The sequence below is a fragment of the Pseudochaenichthys georgianus genome, chromosome 15 (assembly GCF_902827115.2).
Source record: "Pseudochaenichthys georgianus chromosome 15, fPseGeo1.2, whole genome shotgun sequence".
NCBI lineage: Eukaryota > Metazoa > Chordata > Actinopteri > Perciformes > Channichthyidae > Pseudochaenichthys > Pseudochaenichthys georgianus.
Window position 1 is genome coordinate 36,273,287 of NC_047517.1, and position 20,776 is coordinate 36,294,062.

The 20,776-nt window shown below is 43.7% G+C and overlaps 1 protein-coding gene and 1 pseudogene across 1 annotated transcript; both read right to left on the minus strand.

The window, feature by feature from the left end:
- LOC117459437 (zinc finger protein 85-like) overlaps nucleotides 1–20,776 on the minus strand; it is a 50,946-nt pseudogene that overhangs the window by 17,298 nt on the left and 12,872 nt on the right.
- On the minus strand, nucleotides 5,036–8,495 carry LOC117459512 (zona pellucida sperm-binding protein 3-like). The gene is made up of 10 exons (XM_034100324.2): nucleotides 8,081–8,495; nucleotides 7,891–8,006; nucleotides 7,696–7,799; nucleotides 7,442–7,616; nucleotides 6,279–6,396; nucleotides 6,126–6,208; nucleotides 5,885–6,045; nucleotides 5,578–5,733; nucleotides 5,346–5,459; nucleotides 5,036–5,263 (listed from the first exon to the last, which is right to left on the minus strand). The coding sequence occupies exons 1-10, from the start codon at nucleotides 8,441–8,443 to the stop codon at nucleotides 5,055–5,057; spliced, it is 1,599 nt and encodes a 532-aa protein (XP_033956215.1). The 5' UTR covers nucleotides 8,444–8,495; the 3' UTR covers nucleotides 5,036–5,054.

The following is a 20,776-nucleotide window of genomic DNA, read 5'->3' on the forward strand; positions in this document are numbered from 1 at the left end:
GCCGCTGTTGCGAAGGCAGCGGCTGGACCCTTCGAGGGAGAAGGAGGTGGAGGGCCTCGTCTTCCTTCTTTTTCGACTCGCACTTCCTCTGCATCGAAGCGAGAGCGGAGCCGAAAATCCCCTCGGGAACGATGGGCATGTCAAGCACATCTTCCTTTTCCCGGTCTGGGAGGTTGGTGAGGTTGAGTCATCTAGCTCTTTCCTGCACCACCATGATCCCCATTACCTTGCCCGTGGCCTGGACGGCGCAGCGTTGGACACGGAGACACATGTCTGTGACCGCGGCTATCTCGTCCAGAGTGGCCGGTCCAGGATTGCTCGACATATCCTCACAGAGCTCCGCTTGGTACGCGGTTAGCATCGAGGAAACGTTCAGAGCCCTGGCTGACAATGCTGCGTCTCTGTAGGCCCGTTCAGTCATGGTCGACTGGAATCGGTCCGTTTTTGCTGGCAGCGTGGGGTTCCTGCTTGGTGACGGGCCCATCCTCGGTAGGAGGTGGGCTGCCACCAGCGGTTCCATAGGCGGTATGCGGAGCAGGCCGAGCCTCTCCATACCGTCACAGTCAAGGGAGGAGGCATCCTGGATTGGGGCCTTGTTGCTAAAGGGCTGGTCTCTCCACGAGACCGACACCTCATCCAACATCTCCGGGAAGACCGGAAGGAGTTGCCTCTTCGTCCTCGTTGTTTGGGAAATATGTTTCCCCTCGTAACAGGACCTGGAGGTCTCCTTGGCCATTTCGGGCCACGGGATGTCTAGCCTGGACGCGGCGCGCTGACACACGGCCTGCAGGTCCATGCTTAGACAGGGCGAAGCTGGTGTGCCATCGCCCGGGAGAGCAGCCATCGCTCCCGGCTTTGCAGCCTGAGCCGATGACATGAAGATGTCGTCTTCCTGCTCATCCGAGTCAGACAGGAGGAACTCAGAGGTATCCTCTTCGTCCTCCATGTAGTCTAACTCTTGGACATCTTCCGCGGGTGAAACCATGGTGAGGTCCAGCCGGGAGCCCCAGCTTGGTAAAGCGTGGGGCCCCGTTCCGGTTCTGCGGGTGCCGCTGTCGATGAGCCCCAGACCGACCCAGTGAGGGGCTCCATCTCTGCGGCGGACACTCCCGTGTCTTGATTGCCAGCCGGCAAACCAGTGGACATGAGGGGGTCCCGTCCCGACAGACTAGCTTGTTGTGCTAACCTTCGGCGGAGGCTCTTCATAGTGAAGCGGGCACAATGCCCGCACGAGCCGGGGTTGTCAATGGCCTCCTGGGCGTGTTCCAGCCCGAGGCAGGACGAACAGATCTGGTGTGAGTCTGTGCCTGACACTTTCAACCCGCAGCCGCAGCGCCGAGCCTCCGAGTTCCTGACTCCTCTGGTGTGAGGGAGAGAGGCGTCCATCTCGTTCGCCGCGAGGCGTGGAGAGGGCCCGCTCGTAACAGGTACGTCGAGAAAAAAAGTGTTAACAATCTGTCTTTAATCCGGAGAAAAAAGGACAGTGTGGGTCTTTTTTCTCAAAGGATATTACCTGGTGTGCAGGGTTTCCGTTAGCCGGTAATTACCGGTTTTTAGCTGGTAAAATTTATTAAAAACCGGTAAATTCAAAACCTGACGGTCAACATGTCTGGTAATAATTAGGGAGGCTCCGATCGATCGGCCGCCGGTCATTATCGGCCGATATTCACTCTTAATAGTTTGATCGGTGCTCTCTATAAAGGCCGATCAGGAGAGCTGGATCTGATCGATATGGACATAAACGCGAGTGAAGTATAACCGGACGCGAGAGAAAGATCAGATCAGTTGCTGAGTCTGACCGAGACACGCAGCTCTGCAGAATCACCTGAAGCCCCGCCCTCTGTTTAGCGGGCTGCAGGAGCTGCATGAGAAACTGACGTGCTGTCAGGAGAGAGAGAGGGGAAAAGAGAGGATCCGTTTCTCCCGTGTTATTATTCAAATGTAATGTAAACTTTGGAATAATGTACGTTATCTACTACAAGTAGTTTGTTTGAATGTAATAATTATGTTGTTTGTTGTTTGTTGTATCATTTATTGAAAAATGAATCTGAATTTTTCGATCTGTTACGATTATAAACTGAAGCAATATAAAAATGAGCCCGTGAACTGAGTTTTAAACTGAAGCATATCTGCTCATAGTCCGGTAATTACATGCTAACGGAAACTCTGCTACACAACTCTTATTATTATTGAAATATGACCGGTAAGTTTCAAATTAGTCCGGTAAAATAAATTCTGCCCGGACATTTGACCGGCGAGAAAAAATCCTAGCGGAAACCCTGCTGGTGTGGTAATATTCTTGTAATCCTTTTCTCCTCCGTGAGAAGAGAAAAGAAAAAAGCGTCCTCGCTACCGTGGTGTCGGCAGTGAGGGAAAAAAACACAAGCTAGCAACGGGTGTGTTGCTAACTTGAAAGTCAAAACCTTACCTTAATTCCAGAGGAAGAACGGCGAGGTTGACTATAATACTAACTGGTGTGTTAGTACCATACTCTTCTGCGAGGCAGAACAGGGTAGCCCGCTAACGCCCGTCGACCAAAATTAGCTTTTGGCTACTATTAGAGATGTGCTCTGAAGCGAGAAGAGGTGTTTGAATGACGCATGCGTTGTGGCGCAGGCTACTTATAGGGGGTTATTTCCCCTGACGTTGACGTCAAGATCACCAGCCAATCAGGATTGGCGTAATGAGATTGATGCTTCTGTTTGCTCCGCGATGAGGCGCATCCCATAGTGAGACATCGAACGGAGTGTTATGAATGAGAACTGTGATTGAGGGTTTCTTTATTGGTTGAAAAAATGCTCTACCTTATAAGTAAGGAATACTTCACATATAAATGTTCATTTTGTATTAAACAATGAACGGTGGTTTTTTTCTAATTAAAATGGTGGTCGCATTTAAGAAAAGCAAAACATCCATTGACAATGTCTTGAGGTAAAGTGTGTGACTACTTCATCCACCATACTACATGCACACTTAAAAAATACCTTCAATGAAACACTGAATAGGTCTCACATACCGGTCATCAGCTTTAGAGAGAAAGCACCTGTTGAATACACAGCAGGAAGAGAGAGGGGCGGCTGCTGAGAGTGACTGCCATCAAACTTTGTCCTGTCCCGGAAAGGTAACAAAGTCAGCCGAGAAGAAGAAGAAGTCACAAAAAGATTCTCTGCACAACACAATAAAAACATTTCACCTCTTAGTGACAGGAAACAGGAACAACAGCACGGGTCGTTCTTTTAATGCCATGTTGCCCGACGACTAGTAAGATTATCAGCTTGTTTGAGTAGATCACAGAGTCCTTAGATGTCTATAGAGAATACAAAATAACTGAAATCAGGGACACCTCTGAAAACACAACAAATCAAAACTACCACTTAAGCAACCACAGTTATATATACAGCATCTCCTATTAATCATCAACAACTTACAGTGACTTTGGAGCCACAGTCTTGTAGTCCAGCTTCAAATAAATATTCAGAGTCACCAGCAGCAACAGGTCGACACTGACTGCTCTGTGAATGCTTGACTTCTCCCAAAAAGAAATCCCATGGAGACAAAAGGCGTCCATTTTTAAAGAAGTCAGCCTTTACCGCAATCATTATGGACACTTCTGTGCATTGTACGCTGATAGTGGATCCCTCATTGAATTGTGGTTCACTGATTTGACTTTCTGTGTCAAACCCTAATGCAGCAGTTTTATATTGGTCCATCTCTCAAAGTTTGAATGGCGTCTGCAAAACCAAAAGCAAAAAGTGACAGCAGTGCCACAGAGGCTGGCCGAACTGCCGTCACCATTGTGCTCTTTTATCAGAACAGAACCGGTAAGCAAACACACCACTACAAGTAGAACAAGTGATAATTTAGGAAATCTAAGCCATACTGAATTTAAATAAGATGCGGAAGGTTCAAACTCTCAATGTCAAATACTTCCCAGTGCAGACTAATCACATGGAGAGGACAGCTGGAAGCAATTACTCATTAACTGATGAGAATTAAAGCTGCAGTCACACCGAAATACCTGCATGTGATTGGCCCACACCTGACATGTGGGTTTACATCTAGTGGTTACACTGATGCTTCCATAAATGTTGAAATAGTATATACTACAGTTAATGGAGAGCAATTTAAAATACAGCCCCATTTTATTTTATTCAAGTTTATTTTTAGCATGTAGGTTTTAATGTGGTATATGAGTACGATTCAGTTCCAGTCCACTGTAAAGTGAAACAAAAACGGACACATTTACAGCTTCACTGGTTTCTGGCTTTGAGTCCCAACAGGCACTTTGTTGCAGGGACCAAAATACATCCCAGGAAGTTACATCTTCCACAAGGCATTTTAGTCTAAAAACAAATGTGTGATGTCATGAATAGCATTGAGTCAATAAGTCTTGCTTCAGGTTTTTCCCCCAGATGCCTTGAAATAATGGCATCTGTAACTATACTTATCTAAAAATTCATAGTCACTTTCTTTTTTTTTTAATCAGTCCTCAAAAACAGGAGTGAATACATTTGCTAAGCTAAAGTAACAACTCAAGGCTTTGTAAACTAATTGTACCTCTAAAACATATTGACTACCCTAGTAGAGTTCTGGGTACTCTATTAGAATGCAGTCTCCAGTCAGAAAACCCAATGGACACAAAGTTATGAGACCATGTTTATATCTTAATGTGAAGGTCATTATATTGCCAGGAGCCCATGGTAAATACCCTTTTAAAGAGGCTACTCATGTACAAAGGCTTTGTTGCAGCAACTGAAGTTCAAATATAAACTGGCTGACCTCCAATACATCACCTTTATACAGCCGTTACAACTAAAGCAAATGACACCCCATAAAATAAATGCCATGGTGTAGTACCGTTTCTAGCAGACAAGCCCAAGAAAAGACAAATTACAATTTTGAGTCCACTCCTAAATGTTTACCGTTATATGGAATACTTTTGCTCATAAGAAACAATTGTTTGCATTTAATTGTTTTTAGCTGTGAGCAGGTCATCAGTTTTCCTTGTGTATTGCAACATTAAAAAGCAAACAAATGAAAGTGTGAATCATTTATTATCTCTTTCGGTCCATTGTTTCAGAAAGGTCAGATTCTGTTGCAGTGGTGTTGGACAGTGGGGGCACAGCCACATTAACAGCAGCAGTTGGGAGGACTTCATCGAGCGCCGCTGTGTTGGTACTGTTCAGCACCGCTGCCTTCGGCTGCAGGTGGGCCTCAGGAGAGGTTTTTTCTAGAAGTTCAGGAACTTCCTCAGCATCTTCATCTGTAGTCGTTGAAGTGTTAATGTAAAAGGTGCATTGCAGAGTGCCATTTAAAAAAAAGAGTTAAGACATTTCACATTTTACCTTTTTCTGTTCCACTTTTGTCTTCTTCGTCTTTATTCTGCTCAGAAGCTAAAGTCACAACGTCCACCTGGTTTTGGGTCGATGATGAATCAGGAAGCAGTCCTTTCCTCTGATCTTTGACAGAAAAACAATTCAACATTAAGATTTCATTATGGGCCATTTTAATCTTAATTTAGAGATTGTTAAAGGCTTCAAATGAACAAAGAATAATTCAATACCGGCATTGACTTACCAACTCTGTTTATTCCACTCCTCCACTGGCTGCCATACATTGTAGATCTGCTGATTTGATCACGAATGGAAGAAGGCTCCTCTGCAGGTATGGGTCGGCTTTTCTGCTTGGCTGGCAAGACCATCATCGGTCCCACTCTGGCCTGATGTTCCCACACTAACACAAACCAGCACAATGCATGTTAATTCAGTTACCCAGCCATCATCACGTCTAAAACCTATGCCAAAACATGTGTCACAATTGATCATTATGACGACATCTATTCTGAAGCCAATATTCATCATACAAGTTTCTACAAGCTCCCCACCTGTACTGGTCTTCAGTCCACTCCTCCAGAGGGGTTCACGCTCTTCTGGCTTCACAAACCCTCGAGGCCTAAACTTGCTCGGGCTGCTGGGAGTTTGCTCAACTCCAATTGGTCTTTTGCATTGCCCACAAAAGTAGTCATTACCATCAGCGGACTGCCATCTGATAAATAAAAAACATTCAGCACCAATACTTTGTTTTTTGTGTGTAATTTCACATATTTTAGACTGGATCTCACTTACCTTCCATTCACAAAGGTGCACGCCTTGGTTGTTGCATCTGTGCTATTTATTGGAACAGCATACAGGTGACATGTGATGTAGAGCTATGAGAAAAGGAGGTGTTGGGAAACATGCACACACAATCATGTTTAAGGCAATTTAATAGAGCCTCACCTCCCCTCTGTCCTCATTATAAAATCTGAAGGCATCAATGGACATGTGGAGCTTGTCATCCTGTGTCCTGGCTAAGAATTGAGACCTTGAGCCTGGAAGCTGAGAGTCAACAAAGCACCTATGATGAGGAAAAACAAAAAGTGCAACACTAAATTAGCATTCATTGACTACTATAACAAGAGTCTACATTACCCACAATGCAACTCCACCGCTAACATTTCTAGTCATATCGAGAGGCGAAGTCTCTCCCTTTCCGGGGGACCCCCATGGGACCTTATTTCTAAAAAGTATGTATTGAAGTCAATGGAGAGAGAAAGATGATCTTTCGATCCCGTTTGAATTATGCCACGAATTACACAGACGTTTGTCAATTTAAAAGATAATTTTGCAAGTCAAAAAATAAAAGTGTGTCATAAAAATGTGAAGTAACATTTTTTTTGTGTGAAACCGCTCAATGAACTACCTCTCGCGTCACAGACCAAGACGGCCGTCAAGTTGGCACATTTCATTTCTTCCTTTCAGAATGATTAAAAGAGCTGAAAATCACTAAGTCTGGGCATGTTGAGAGCTGTACATACACACAGGGGAGTTAGTTGATTCCTAAGAGCCAGCATGCGTGACCAGGACTCGTAGTCTTTCTAGTTGCGTATATTTCATAGTCTTATATTTCAACAGTTTTACTACAAACTGACTTTTTTGACATGGAAATTATTTTTTAAGATTAACAAACGTCATATGTGTAATTCATTGCACAATTCAAACGGGGTTGAAAGATAATCTTTCTCTCTCCATTGACTTCAATACGCAATTTTTCCCGAAATAAGGTCCCATGGGTCGAAAGTAGATGGCCGGGACTTCGCCTCTCTATTGGCAAGTTCTGGAAGTAGTTCTTTAGAGTCAGAACTGCACAAATCTGACCTGTGCCTTTGCCAATTGTGGCACAGAAAAGAAGAACTAGAATACCAAAGATTAAAAGCAAACTGCAGCTAGCCTTAGCTAACTTGAAGACGACACTAAAGGACTGATCTTTTATTAACCTGTCACTCGAGTCAGCATTGCTCGTGTCTGAATTAAACCACTTGAAGAGCCTTACACATTAAACAGCTCCCTCTAGGGTCAGAAAAAGAATTTACTTTTTGCCATTTAGCAATTTGCAGCCTTACCCATTTTCAATGAAGGCATGCCTGGGGCTGGAGTGCATGTCAGGGCTCAGTGTAGCCACGCAGCTGCTCACAAACACTCGGAGCGCCACGTGATGCCCAATTCTGACAGAGGCCTCGATGCTGATGGGCTCACCGAGATGAAACACATTAGAGCCTCTTTTGTACTGCCAGTCACCTGCACACGGACAGAAAAAAGTACTAAGTGTAAATAGAGCCATGACAACTCATAACACGAGATAATTATCCAAACCCACTTGTCATGATTCTCAAGTTAAACTGCAACATTTCCACTGCAGCCTGGGTCGACATGAAGGGGATCCAGGTAGGCATGAGTGAAGAACTGGACAAACTGTACTTCCTAAGAAACAGAAAAAATGCATTTAAAAAAAGACAGACATCATTCAAAGATTTTTACAATGTGAGCTTTAAAAACAAAAAGAGACAAAGACCTTTCGTAATGACATTCAAGTGGAATTATAGCCTCCTCCATTCGAACAACACCATATGGAGAAGCCTCAGGAGAGTATATGAGGAGGTTTGTGTAGATCAGAGAGTCCTCAGTTACCTGTGGAGAGTAGACGTGTTTAAAGCTAGAAGCTTTAATGAATCAGATTTGAAATGTAATATATTTAAAGTTACCCAGTGTCTGGTGCCGCACTCCACAAGTCCAACACTGATACTGTACTCATCTGCTGAAGACGCTGTAGCTCTGCAGTACTGGTTGTTGGTCTCTACTCCAAGGCGTATCTCGTCACCATCAACAGGAGCTCCAACCGCAAACATATCGGCTTTGATAACAATCTCCAATGAGTCTGGATGACAGGTCACTCTGATGGTATTCACCTGCTGCGGTTCCTCAGCCGGAGACTTCAGCTGCCCGATTTCTGACCTGCCTGTGTTCGCAAGGCTCTGAAACGAAGCACCTTGTGTGGACGGGAAAGCAAAAGAGGAGCTAACACAGAGTCCTACAAGGAGGATAACCTGACAATGAAAGGCCTCCATAAGTAAAGCTGCTCTCTGTCTTCCTGACTGACTCACAGTAGGCCTATGGTTCAGGGTGAGCGGTGGAGCTTTTTTAAACTCTAGCCGATCATTATCCTCATCAGAGCAGCACACCTGCGTCCAATCAGACACGCATCAGCTTAATTGGCTGCACACTCTGAACTCAATACATGAGGCTGATTGGGAGAGAGGTGAAGGGCGTTTTCACATGTTTAAAATGTGCATATATTTGCTTCATTGCTTGTTACTTTGGATTTTAAATAAAATGTTAGTGTTGCAGTTCATGAAAACCATGCAGGAAGCATTTTGACTAGTGATGGCGAGATGAAGCCTTATGAAGCTTTGAAGCTTTCCAGCCAAATGGTTCGCAAAAGGGTTCATCTCATGAGGCTTCATTTGAACACAAACCCCCCTGTTGGTCAAAGTGTGTAAAACAGGCAGATTGGACATCTCCACAGTGTGCTCATCTCATACCGAGTTCCCATTGAGTAAAGCCTTAGAATAACTCTAAACAACGAACATGAAATCATATTTTCATGTTAACAATATTGTTTTTATTCCAGTTGAATGATTGTGATTGAAAAGCCTAAGGAGGCTGCTAAACATTGCAAAGAGGGATTTGTATTCCTTAATAATATTCTTAAACGTAACCATGTTGTAGCCTGAGAAAGGTTAAACCATATCACAGAATACATTTATTAACTACATTATCTCATTTAGCTGTAGCTTTTATAAACAACAAAAAAGACGTATTGTTCAGTCGTTGAACCAGGGACCCTGCGGTCAGGAGTCAATTGCTTTCCAGCTGAGCCACAGCACACACGCTGAATCTCACTGAAAACACTGCAACATATTTATTCATGTTTTTATTCCTACATTTATTTAGGCTTGTATCTATTTATACTTATGACATGTTCTGACCTCTATATAAGTGAGGGTCTGAGCTCTCTTAATTCCATTGTGTCACGGGGCCCGGGTACAGGAGGGGTAATATGGTTCTTATAAATACATCCATGGCATGGGTAATATCAGCACTGTGGTTCAACCATCCATGGGTTCAACGGTTCAACCGATCTGAATCGCTTCGTGAAGCAGTCACGTGGTATCGACAGGCAGAGAGGCTTCGTTTGTCATCGATGACGTCACATGCCCAAAACGATACAAGCCTCGATACATGCTTCACAAAAAGCTTCGGGGATTACTCGACACACGCTCCGAAGCCTCTGCACAATACGTAACATCACTAATTTTGACATCCCCCTGGATCCTTAATTTGTACACATCACATTATTATGGTTGTCTATGGTGTCATTTAATTATGTTTTTAATCTGTCATCCATGTTTTGTTGATCTGTACAAACTGTAAATCCCGCAGGGACAAATATATAACTTTTGATTTTGGGCTACATAAATAACATTCGATCTAATTTGATCTTTTGTTTAAAACACAAGACATGTCATACAAAAATCCATCCATGCAGTTAAAACTAAAAGAAAGTATTGTATTATATAGTGCTGTTGAGGGCCGGACTAGGAGCCATCATATGAAGTCTGGTGGTGTTTGGATGAGTTTCCATTGAATTAGGACAACACCGTGTTTTATGGCGAGGGAAGCGTTGCCATGGAAACGAAAAATGGTGAGATTTCAGATTTCACGTAGAGCTGTTGAGGGCCGGACCATTAGCCATCATATGAAATCTGGTGCTGTTTGGATGATTTTCCATTGAATTAGGACAACACCGTGTTTCACGGCGAGGGACGCGTTGCCATGGAAACGGCATACAGTGAGATTTCAGATTTCACTTGGAGCTGTTGAGGCATGGACCGGTGATATAAAAGTGAAGATTGGGGGACGATGGGACCGTGTCCATTGGATTTACAGCGACACCGTCGTTTATGGCGAGGGACGCGTTGCCATGGCAACGGCATATGAGGACATCCCATAATTGACATAGAGCTGTTGAGGGCGGAACCTTTAATGATAGTCTGAAGTTTGGTGCCGTTTGGAACCTTTTCCATTGAATTAGGACAACACCGTGTTTTATGGCGTAGGAAGCGTTGCCATGGAAACGACAAATAATGAGATTTCAGATTTCACCTTGAGCTGTTGAGGGCCGGACCATTAATGATAGTCTGAAGTCTGGTGCTGTTTGGACAATTTTCCATTTACTTACAACAACATCGTTTTTTTTGGCGGGGGATGCGTTGCCATGGAAACGGCATACGTTGAGATTTCAGATTTCACGTAGAGCTGTTGAGGGCCGGACCATTAGCCATCATATGACATCTGGTGCAGTTTGGATGATTTTCCATTGACTTAGGACAACACCGTGTTTCACGGCGAGGGACGCGTTGCCATGGAAACGGCATATGATGACATCCCATAATTGACATAGAGCTGTTGAGGGCCGGACCATTGATGATAGTCTGAAGTCTGGTGCTGTTTGGACAATTTTCCATTGACTTACAACAACATCGGGTTTTTTGGCGGGGGATGCATTGCCATGGAAACGGCATACGTTGAGATTTCCGATTTCACGTAGAGCTGTTGAGGGCCGGACCATTAATGATAGTCTGAAGTCTGGTGCTGTTTGGACAATTTTCCATTGACTTACAACAACATCGGATTTTTTGGCGAGGGATGCGTTTCCATGGAAATGGCATACGTTGAGATTTCAGATTTCACTTGGAATCACTTGCCTCCGCCCACGTGACTGGGCTCACGCGGCCTATCAGCCGTCATTATTTACGAACATTTTCTGCGCTTTTGTCGGTCGTTTTCCCTGTTTTTGGCAGGTTTATCGGTCGCTGTGCGACCGATTTTTCCAATTTCAATAGGGTGTTCGCCGACCTAGGTCTCAGACCCTAATAACAACAAACAACGCTCTAATTAGCAAGCACAAACAATGTTATGTTGTGTGTGTAATTGTGTGCAGAAAGAACATTTCTGTATAAGTCTTATTTCAACCATGTGGACTCACTGGAAACCTGAGAATGAATGACTGATTTACAACAAAGAAGCTATGGGTCGCAATGTGAAATTAGTAGAGCAAAGTTCAGGTATAGAACAATACTTTGATGTTGTCCCAAACTAAATGGACAACATGAGCTGTGAGAAATAAAAAAAACACGCTCGCATCTAACAACGACTATATGAACAACCTTCATAGAGTCTTTACTCTATGAACAACCTTCATAGAGTCTGTACTCAATGGGTCATCCAGTCACATGACTTAAAAACAGCCAAATCCTGGAGAATTTTGCATTCCAAAGTCCATTTGGGACTTAAACACATTGTATGCGTCAAGAGTAAATTTGTTTCAAGCTTTGTTAAAGTGTTTCACACTTTGTAATTGTCCATTGCACTTCCCAGCCACCGTATTAACCTATGATCTAATAAAAATAAAAATAAATCAATCAATCAATAAAACCATGAAATAAATGAAACAAAAATACGAATCTATGTTCTTTCCTGACCTAATGTTAAATAATTGTTCCTACCCCAGTTTCAATCAAGAATTTAAACAGTGCCTTTTTGGTAGCTCTTACTCCCTCTCATTTTGTTCCCAAAACACCAACCACACTCCATTCCCTCTCTGCCTCTAAAACTTTAGCCTTTAATTGTTCTCTTTCCGCTTTATAGATGTCACAATGTAACAAGATATGTTCTACATTGTAGTGCCGAGAGATAGGGAGCCAGAGGCGGTGCAATAATGGTACAAAAGGGTACTTTATTTAGAAGCAGAACAAGACATGTTGTCCGGTTGCAGTCCGGGAAGAAGAGAGAGAAGCCAGGAGGACACACAACATATATAGAAAACACATAACATGTCCGTGTGGAAACAAAACCCCAACTGTAGTTCCATGTGTGAATTATGAACCCCAGTGTATTAATGAGTGGTCACTCACCACACAAGCCCCCCCAGAATTCAAACATGGCAAAATAAATCCTCGCGTCCGTGGAGGAAGCACCACAGGGGCCGAGGAGGGTGGGGTCGCAGGTGAGGGCCGGGCCATGGAACGGGCCGACGAAAGGGGGCCGCAGGAGTGGGTAGGGGCCCTAACGAGGGCGAGGGCACCCCCACCGGGGGCAAGCCGGAACGGGCCATCGTAAGGGAGCCGCAGTAGGTGTCTTGGCGAACCCAGCAGGAATGCGCGCCGCCCGGCCGCAGGTGAAGACATAGCGGCGGCGGGCATGAAATCTCCGGAAGGACGGAGCGGAATCCCAGGGAGGCAGGAGCAGTCACCCCGGGAGGAAGGAGCGCAATCCGGCCGCAGGCAGACTTGCAGCGGCGGCTGGCACGAAGTCCTCAGCAGGCGTTGAGGTATCCCCGTGAGGCAGGAGCAGCCTCCCCGGGAGGAAGGAGAGCAACCCGGCCGCAAGCAGACGCGCAGCGATGGTGGGCACGAAGTCCTCAGCAGGCGTTGAGGTATCCCCGAGAAGCAGGAGAGCATCCTGGCTGCAGGCAAACGTACAGCGGCGGTGGGCACGAAATCCTCGGCAAGCCCTGAGGTATCCCCGGGAGGCAGGAGCAGTCTCCCCGGGAGGAAGGAGCCGTGGACAGATGAGAGGCCAGACAGGGTCCCGAAGCGCACCACCCAGGTGCCGATGAAAACTTGAGTGGCGTCTGGATATCCCCGGAAAGCAGGAGAGGCCAGACCGGTTCCGGAGTGCGCCACCCACGGGCCGATGGCAGCATGGGCGACATCCGAAACCGACGAGGCGAGACGGGGTCCACGAGTGTGCCACCCAGGCGCCGATGAAAACGTGAGTGGCGTCTGGAACCGCCGTCGAGGTGATGAAAAAGGTGAGATTGTCCACACGAGGTCAACCGGCTGGTCGAACCTTAACTTAAATTGTTAACAGTCAGATGTTAACAGAAATATGTCGACAGCCGTTAACAGCTAGCCGTTAGCCGCTAGCTGGAAGCCATGGGTAGCTGCTAGCTGTCGTTAGCCCCTCGTGGTTAGCCGCTAGTCGTCGTCAGCTAGCGCAGCCGGGACGTGCAGCCGCACGCCCCGAAGAAACAAGTCCACGAGGTAGCAATCGGGTTGCTGGTCGATACAGCAGGCCGTGCATCGTCCCCCCCGTTGGTTGGAAGGCCGATTGCGGGAATGGCGAGCAACGTCCCCAGCTCTTCCGCGGGGTGCGCACCGAGCCTCAGTCCGCGTGCCGGTGGCAGCCACGGACCATTCCAAAAAATCTTGGGCATTTCGAGAAAGAAACTTTTGTTTCTTTTGCCGTGTTCGGGTCCGTCCCGGAAACTTCTCGAGACTTGTCAGGGTCACCAGCAGTGTAGTGCCAGGAGGGCACACAACATATATAGACAACACATAACATGTCTGTGTGGAAACAAAACCCCGACTGTAGTTCCATGTGTGAATTATGAACCCCAGTGTATTAATGAGTGGTCACCACAACATCTTCTTTTACTGCACAGTTCCCACACTTGTTACTGTCACTTTTCCCCATGATATACAGAGTACTATTCAAAGCCGTGTGATTTATTCTGAGTCTAGCCATCATGATTTCCTCCCTTCTGTTTCTTTCTTTATAAATATTAATTGTAATTGTATTTGTACTTTGTGATAGTCCTTGCCTTTCTGGTCTTTCTCCCACCTTTTCTGCCAGATCTCCATCCCTTTTTTCTTAATGACTGCTTTTCCTTCTCCTTCTCCAAGTTGAACTGGTAATGTTATTTGCTTTTGTAGTGCACTTTTTGCTAATTTATCAGCACACTCGTTCCCTTTCACCCTCTCATGTGCAGGCACCCAGCAGAACTGTAGATCTATGCCGCCTCTGTGAAGTCTTAACAGGCTATGGTTAAGTTCTATGAGAATGTCTTCTCTGGTAGTTGTTGTTGACTGTATGCTTTTTAATATGGAGTACTTTTCGTTCAGATACACTCGTTTTAATTCCCACTTCATTTATTTGCCACTCTTTTTCCCCCTTCTATGATAGTCTTTACATCTATTTTAGCTTCTGGGGAAAGCCAGGGGGAACACTGCTAAATGGGGTTGCTTTGGCAAACGTGATGGTCTCCACTCCATATGCCCTTGTTCTTTCCTTACTCGTCCAGCCAAACCCACGTCCCTGGAACTTTGCATATTCCCAGCAATCCTGTAGTTTTCTGTTTGTGATATTTTCCTCTCCACTTCCTTGTAGTCTGACCCAGTATGACAGAGCACGTTTCTCTCTTCTGATCTCCTGAGGTGTCTCTCCTGCTTCTATCAGAACTGCATTGATAGGGGATGACTTTATTGCTCCAATACACAGCCGCAATACTTTATATTTATATTTATATTGAAGGTTTTGCTGCTACTCCATACACTATACAACCATAGTCTATTGTGGACCTCATAATTGATCTGTAAATGTCTATTAATGCTTGTTTATCTACACCCCAGTTGCATCCAGCTACAACTCGCAATACATTTAATACTTTTTTGCATTTTGTTTCCACTTCATTAATATGCATTTTCCATTTATATTTGCTATCAAACCACAGTCCTAGGTATTTGAACTCATTCACCTTTGTCATTGGACGTTCATATAGTGTTAGCTGTTGGCCATCAATCTTGTATTTATTTGTAAATACCATGTAGCATGACTTGCTGTCTGACATTTTGAATCCCGTTATATGACCACCTCTCCACTTTTGTAATCGCTCTAGCTATATTCTCCATATGTATCGGGCATTTCTTCCCCTCATCCAAATAGCCCCATCATCTGCGTATAGAGCCGATTGGATGCATGTGTCTAAGCATGTAAATGTCATTAATCGTGATGTTAAATAATATTGGACTGACTGCACTCCCTTGGGGAATACCATTTTCTATTTCTAAATAATTGGAAATATCTGCTCCAACCTTCACTCTAAATGTCCTGTCTGTTAAAAAGGCTCTTACCCAATTGTACATTCTCCCTCCAAAACCCATTGTACTCAATTTGATCAGTAATCCCTCCCTCCACACATAGTTATATGCCTTTTCAATGTCAACGTACAGAGTTCATTCATTAATCGGCCAACAGGAAACTCTTTTTGTGAGTGTGTACACCTGAAGGGAGAGCACACTGTTTATCATCATGCAGGATATTTTGGACACGGTTTATACTTTTATTTGTGGATTTTGTGGTGTTTTATATTATTAAATATGTATTATAACATATGCAATGAATCTGTCTTATAACAGTATTTGGACCCAAGATCTGCCGCCACAATCCTCGTCTGTATATAATATCCATGCTTTTGGAATTTTATGATAATTGTTCAGATCAGAAATTAAAATGAAATAATGAAGATACTTCTGTGTGTGTGTTTTTCTCCCAATATGTGTTTAATTAGATTTACAAACAAACAACACACGCTCAAAATAAGATGTAGATGTCATGACTTTATCTTCTGATTGAATAAAATATGTATGAAAATGCACTTGAAAATCTGACAATATCAACAACATTGATGTATACCAATTATATTAATAACTTTATTTGTATAGTACCTTTCATGCAATAATGCAGCCCAAAGTGTAACAATGATATTAATATAACAAAAAGTAAAACAAAGTTTGATCACAATACAAAAACCATGACAAATTACACCAGTCAAGTGTACCACAATTAAAAGCCAGAACAATGAAATAACTGTTTTTACTTAATTACGGCTGTTGCTAGGGAAATCTAATTTAAATTATATTATATCAAGTGTAATTAATAGCATTTAAATTCAGCCGGGGATCCATAAGAGTGCTTGATTAAACTACTTTACGATGGTGCTTTAAATGTTCTGTTAAATTAAAAAAACATCCCCACCCAAGATCCTTATAATCATTTAGTCGTTATTTTTAACTGGTTAAGTTTACGTGTGTGTGTCGTGTGTGAAGCCAGATAGGCTGTTCTGAGATTTCCACACAGGAAAACAGATTATTAAAATATCAGCATTCATCCAGCAGGAGGCGCCTTCATCCTGTCTGCAATCTCAGAGGAGGAGGAGATCGATAATGAGATGTCCATCAGATCTGAGGAGGAATTCTGGCACAACACACCCCAGCAGAGTGGTCGGACATGCTTGTCCACCCACTCTGCCTCGTAAACTTATGCAGCTAGGCTTTCCTTTAGGTATTTATTAACCAGATAAGACACTTATATTTCACACAGAAAGAGGGAAAGCAACACTGCCACACATCTCTCTAACTGGATGTCAAAGTGATATAAGGTTTACAGACATGAGAAGTAAGTTTGAATCACTATTCTCCCAAAAATAAATATTACCACACTTTGGACCCAAGTGTCTGCTGATTAAAAAAACGTTTTTATAATTACATATTTAATAGGAAGCTCATTGTGTAATCTGGAAATACACATAGTTGGCAAAGAGGCTTATATAATCCAAATTCTGACCCCAAGTGTGCTAAATGGTTTCACTTAATGCACACTCTCAGAGATCCACTATAATACAGTCTATATCATCAGGAGATTGCACCTCCCTATATGCCACACCATCTTTGATGGAAAGTGGACAGGTAGGTGACAAAGGCTTTTTTGAGTCTCACAGACCAATGTCCTGTACACTTCGCATACATTGAGGGCACGACTACAGGTCTGCTATGTGGACAGTACACCTCAAATACATCACTACACAACCTGTGGTATTTGAAAATAAGGGAATGACATGTTTAAGCATAACACAACAAATATGCAGGGTTGCGAGTCTGTTTCTAAGGCCATTTTATTTTTGGTAGTCTGATCATTTTAACAAGAGAATAGAATCAAACTGAAAACATCGTAAATATGTTCTAGATACATGAAGCAGATTAATGAACAGTGAAACTCGCTCATGGGCTTTAAAGTGAATAGTTTAAGAAAAAGTGTTCCCACTCTTTGCAGGAGCCATTTTATGAGTGTTGTTGGTGTCTCAGTTTACCTTATTTATATGTATAGTGCAATATTATTTTTGAACACTTGGTGGCGGGGTTTAGCTGCACCGGGTGTATAAAAGGGGTCATAGGTGACAGGAGAGGAAGAGGACACAGGAGGGAGAGCATACAGATTCTACCTGACGGCCAGCCCAGACAGATGCTCATACTACAACTATTGACACACTGTACTTAATCAGAATAACTTTATTAGTCCCACAGAGGGGAAATTTGCAGCGTTACAGCAGAAAAGAGCCACAGACAGCTTAGTGTTGCATATCTTACATGCGTTAAACAAAGTACTAAGTTAAACCTTGGTATGTAAAGCAATAAAACATCATTCTAAACTGCAGCAAAAGACCGGAACTTCATATGTCTGTGTCTGCCTCAGGATCACTCTAAACCCTCCTGTGAAGTAATGGCAAAAATATATAGGACACTGGAACTTTTAAATTGCCATTACATTAAGTAGAATCTTACTCTATGATTGAAACTGGACAATATAAGAAACATATCTCATTGGATTAAGGATCGTTTTCACTGGACAAACAATTGGATTACTTCACAACTGACACCATCATCCTGGATCAGCTGGACAACACGCCACAATCAGCTGGAGATTGTCACCACCTGCCCTCATCAAGACAGCGAAAGGAGACACCGAGAGCCAAGGCTGGGAAAGCGGCCGGGTATGTGCAGCATTAAAACTGGATTGTATATTGGATACATAAGCTGTATTGGACAATGGCTTGGATTTAAATGCTGCAATAATGTCAGCTGTTTTTTGAGAGCACCTGATATAGTGAAAGTTTTCCCACACTCTTCACACCATTACGGTTTTTCTCCCCTGTGAATACGTTGATGTGACTTGAGATCACCTGATCTAGTGAAAGTTCTCCCACACTCTTCACAGCTGTAAGGTATTTCTCCAGTATGAATACGTTGATGTGTTTTGAGATTACTTGGTGTAGTGAAAGTTGCCCCACACTCTTCACACCAATACGGTTGTTCTCCAGTGTGAATACGGTGATGTGATTCTAGAGCTTCTGCTCTAGTGAAAGCTGCCCCACACTCTTCACAGCTGTACGGTTTTTCTCCAGTATGAATACGTTGATGTGTTTTGAGATTACTTGGTGTATTGAAAGTTGCTCCACACTCTTCACAGCTGTACGGTTTTTCTCCAGTGTGAATAAGTTGATGTGTTTTGAGACCACCTGATTGATGGAAGGTTTTCCCACACTCTTCACAGCTATACGGTTTTTCTCCCGTGTGAATACACAGCTGGCGCTTTAAATTTCCAGATGTTGTAAAGGATTTGTCACATTGCTGACAGCTGTGACGTGTCTCTCTTCCTTTTGGTTTCTAGAACAGACCGACAGAGAAAGAGAGAAAGTCAATCTAAAAAGCATAAACACACAAGTTAACACAATAAAAACTCACTTAATATAAACCTTGAGTTAACAAAATACTACTTTTCAACTGTTTGTGTTGATTATATTTGTATTATATTTGATACAGTAATACAGCAATATTCTAACTACTACAGGGTTTCCCACACAGACTATACTTGGGCGGAACAGGTATATTAACAGCCGCCCAAGTATATTTCTCGACCCATTTATTTTGGGGGTTTTTTTCATATTTTTTTTTTTTTATTTGTCAGTGACCACGACGCCATCTGCGACCGATTAACTTGTGGACAATGATCCCTCGCTCTACGTCTCCTGTCCCGGACCGGCCATCGGGAGGACCGGGGGATTTCCCGATGGTCTGGCCTGTTAAGTGGCCTGCCTCACACAGGGTGACTGGCTGTCCACATGATGTGGCCTGCCGACATGGCCAATGTCATACAGATCATAAATCAAAGCCGTTGATTGGTCTCTGCGCGTCATTCAAGCTCGGGATAACCTCAGCTCAGTTGAGTGTTTAGTTATTCAACTTAGTCTAAGTTCTCAGTGGGTCTCAAACGGTTTGGTCACCATTTATGTGAACACATATTTCCATTTGAGAGGGTAGTGATTAGTAAAATATGCATGAATAAATAAATAAAAAGTTAACTAGGTGAAAAAAGGTAAGATACGCCTTTTAAAAACTTGTTGAGAGCTAAAACTAGTCTTTGCTGCTGCCTCAAAGAGGAGCAGGGGGGAGAGGAGGGAGACAGGAGAGGCTGATTCAGGAGCACAGACACACTCACAACTATAAATGAACCAAAAATAAATTAATAAACAAGTTTTTTTCATATTGGAAATGGTATGTTATTGGTTATGGCCATGATTTTATGATTATTGAAATGTATACAGTTCCGTTTGATATAGGTGTTTCCATAGATCTAGTCTCTTTATTTCCCCCTCAAAAAGCACCAGATTGATGCATTTAACTCCACAAAAAAAAAAAAATCTTACCGGTGGAGCATGACACCGGACCCCCCCCCATCTCATGTATTGCGTTTGTCTTATTTGTCTATGTTGATGTTACACATGGAGCTGCTGTGATGCAAGTCACATTTCAGACTTGATCTGACAATTAAAGAACGTTCTAACCTTTACTTTCGTTGCAGTTGTATGTCTTAAGTGTAATTTGGCATGCTTTTATTTTGAAGGCGAGTTTACGCTGTTGACAGTTGTTGTTGCTATGGAAACCAGAAACGTTTCACAGCGGGCAGAACTTGGGTTTTTACCCCGGAGTCGTCGTGGAGAGACGGAGTGGATCCACGCTTCGGGCTTGGCCTGCTTCCACCGGGCGTGTGCTGCTGTACGCAGGAGGATTTTACCACCGCTGGGGCCTGCTTTCCACCTGTCCTGGTTCTGCTGTTGCAGAGGCCTGCTTTCACCTCGGGGATACCGCGGAGGGACCGGAGCGCTTCCACGCTGCTGTTTTCGCCTGTCCTTTGCTGCTGTGCTGATTTTGCTTCAGGAACATCGCGGATACTGTGTGCTGGTCTTGGAAAATGGCCCATATCGGGATTCTGCTGTTCCTGTTAACTGTTTTGGACTATGAGAAGATCTCTAGTCATTCTGAGAAGACTACTGGATTCAGGTCTGTTCTGCCACCCACAGTGGGCATCCCCTGCAAAGGTTCGGATGTGTTGCTCAAACAATTACCGGTTGCCTTGTCACAGTCAATCTGCTCGACAAAATATGTTTGTCTTTTTTATTTTCCTGCGATGATGGTTCTTCAGGACTGCTTCTTAAGCTCTAATCACACTCTCACAGACTTTTCCGGTGTTTCTAAATTAGATGACAATGTATTTGTGTCGTTTAAGAGGAAAAGATGCCTGTTTTTTTTTTTGTTATTACTGTCAGGAAATGTACAACCTAACCCTGGTCCGCCCAGTAGTAATAGTCAGATCGCTACTCCTGCTGATTTTAAAGCTAGGTCTGGGTTGGGTTTCATCCACTTGAATGTGCGCAGTCTGTT

Coding starts and splice junctions, on each gene's coding strand:
- LOC117459512 (XM_034100324.2), bottom strand. CDS start 8,443: ATGGAGGCCTTTCATTGTCAGGTTATCCTCCTTGTAGGACTCTGTGTT. Junction 6,046..6,125: donor TGCACCTTTGTGAATGGAAG/GTAAGTGAGATC, acceptor TTTATTTATCAG/ATGGCAGTCCGCTGATGGTA. Junction 5,734..5,884: donor TGGACTGAAGACCAGTACAG/GTGGGGAGCTTG, acceptor GGTTTGTGTTAG/TGTGGGAACATCAGGCCAGA.